The sequence below is a fragment of the Propithecus coquereli genome, unplaced genomic scaffold (genome assembly GCF_000956105.1).
Source record: "Propithecus coquereli isolate 6110/MARCELLA unplaced genomic scaffold, Pcoq_1.0 Scaffold53, whole genome shotgun sequence".
Taxonomy (NCBI): domain Eukaryota; kingdom Metazoa; phylum Chordata; class Mammalia; order Primates; family Indriidae; genus Propithecus; species Propithecus coquereli.
Window position 1 is genome coordinate 466,617 of NW_012151174.1, and position 1,493 is coordinate 468,109.

Genomic DNA, 1,493 nt, shown 5'->3' on the forward strand with positions numbered 1-1,493 from the left:
CTCTTAGCTCACAGGTGCAGGGTGAGGACCAACTGCACAGACCCTGTAGCTTGGCTGCCTAGATTGGAATCCTGGCCCCCATAATGAGCAGCTGTGTAATCTTGGTCAAATTACTTAAACTCTCTGTTTTCCCAGGTATAAAATGGGGAACATAGTAGAATAGCATGTACTTCACAATGCTGCAGTGACAGTGGATAAAATGTGAAGTGCTTAGAATGGGGCCCGATGCACAATGTGAGTGTGTGTCGGCTGTGATGTTTTTCTTGTCTTTATCATGACTGAGAGACAGACGCTTGGCAGTCACACCGAGATGGGGTGGGGACAGCCAGAGGTTGTCCTAACTCTGAGTCCAAGTCCCTTGACCTGCCGCCTCCTCCTCCTCCTAGGAGCCCTCCTGAACCCCATTTTCCTCTTCCACTGCATCACCTCCAACATCATCTGCTCCATTGTCTTTGGAAAACGCTTTGACTACAAAGATGAAGAGTTTCTGAGGCTGCAGGACCTGTTCTACCAGTCTTTCTCACTCGTCAGCTCTTTATATGGCCAGGTCAGAGAGATGGAGAGGGACAGGGAGGGTGGATGAGGTGACATCCAGGGCAGGGGAAAGGAAATATTTGGGGGGGGCAGAAATGCAGCTTATGGCTGGAAGAAAGGCAGGGACACGTGGAGAGACAGGGACACTGAGACCTGGGGACAGGGACAGAGAAACTGAGGGAAAGGATGGGGGTGATGGGAGGCAGAAATGGAGACTCAGAGGAAGACTAACAAAATGATGGTTTAGGATAGAGAGAAATGAGTGAAAACAGGACAGGGAAGGGCAGAGATAAGGGAATCCTGAGAAACAGAGTTGATAGTAATGAGTGGGTGGGGGGCAGCGGCTGTGGGTGTGAGGGAGAGAGAGGAGACTGAATCCGACTTTCAGCCTCTCTGCTCTTCTAGGCCCTGATTCCTGTGTCTTTGCTTCTCTGTCCTAGGTAAACACCTCACCTGAGGAAATTCAAGGGTATATCACAATAGGGAACCACATTTCTTCCATTTTCCCATTTCTCCTTCTCCCTGTGTATGCATTTCTTTAAAGAACATTTCTCAGATTATGAAGTTCTAGGCTACTCTTTTTTTTTTCTTCATCTAATGGCAGTGTTTATGATGCATCTCTTTTTTCTTTTACAAGAATGAGTGAATTTTATTTCAGCATATTATGGGGGTACAAATGTTTAGGTTATATTGCCCTTGCCACCCCCCAGTCAGAGCTTCAAGTGTGTCCATCCCCCAGATGGTGCGCATCACACTCATTGTATATGTATATAACCCTTACCCCTCCATTATGCCTGAAACCCGATAAATGTTATTCCTCTATGTGTACTTAGGTGTTGATGAGTGAAACAATTTGCTTCTGAGTACATGTGGTGCTTATTTTTCCATTCTTGGGATACTTCACTTAGTAGAATGGGTTCCAGCTCTAGCCAGGAGTATACAAGAGGTGCTATATCACC

General features: G+C 46.6%; 1 protein-coding gene across 1 annotated transcript in view; it reads left to right on the top strand.

Annotated features, from left to right (window-relative positions):
• Positions 1 to 1,493, top strand: part of LOC105820477 (cytochrome P450 2B6-like) — a 20,844-nt gene that overhangs the window by 10,617 nt on the left and 8,734 nt on the right. The window contains exon 4 of the mRNA XM_012656961.1: positions 387 to 575. Within this exon, the coding sequence (XP_012512415.1) occupies positions 387 to 575 (189 nt within the window). The remainder of the gene's footprint in view (positions 1 to 386; positions 576 to 1,493) is intronic.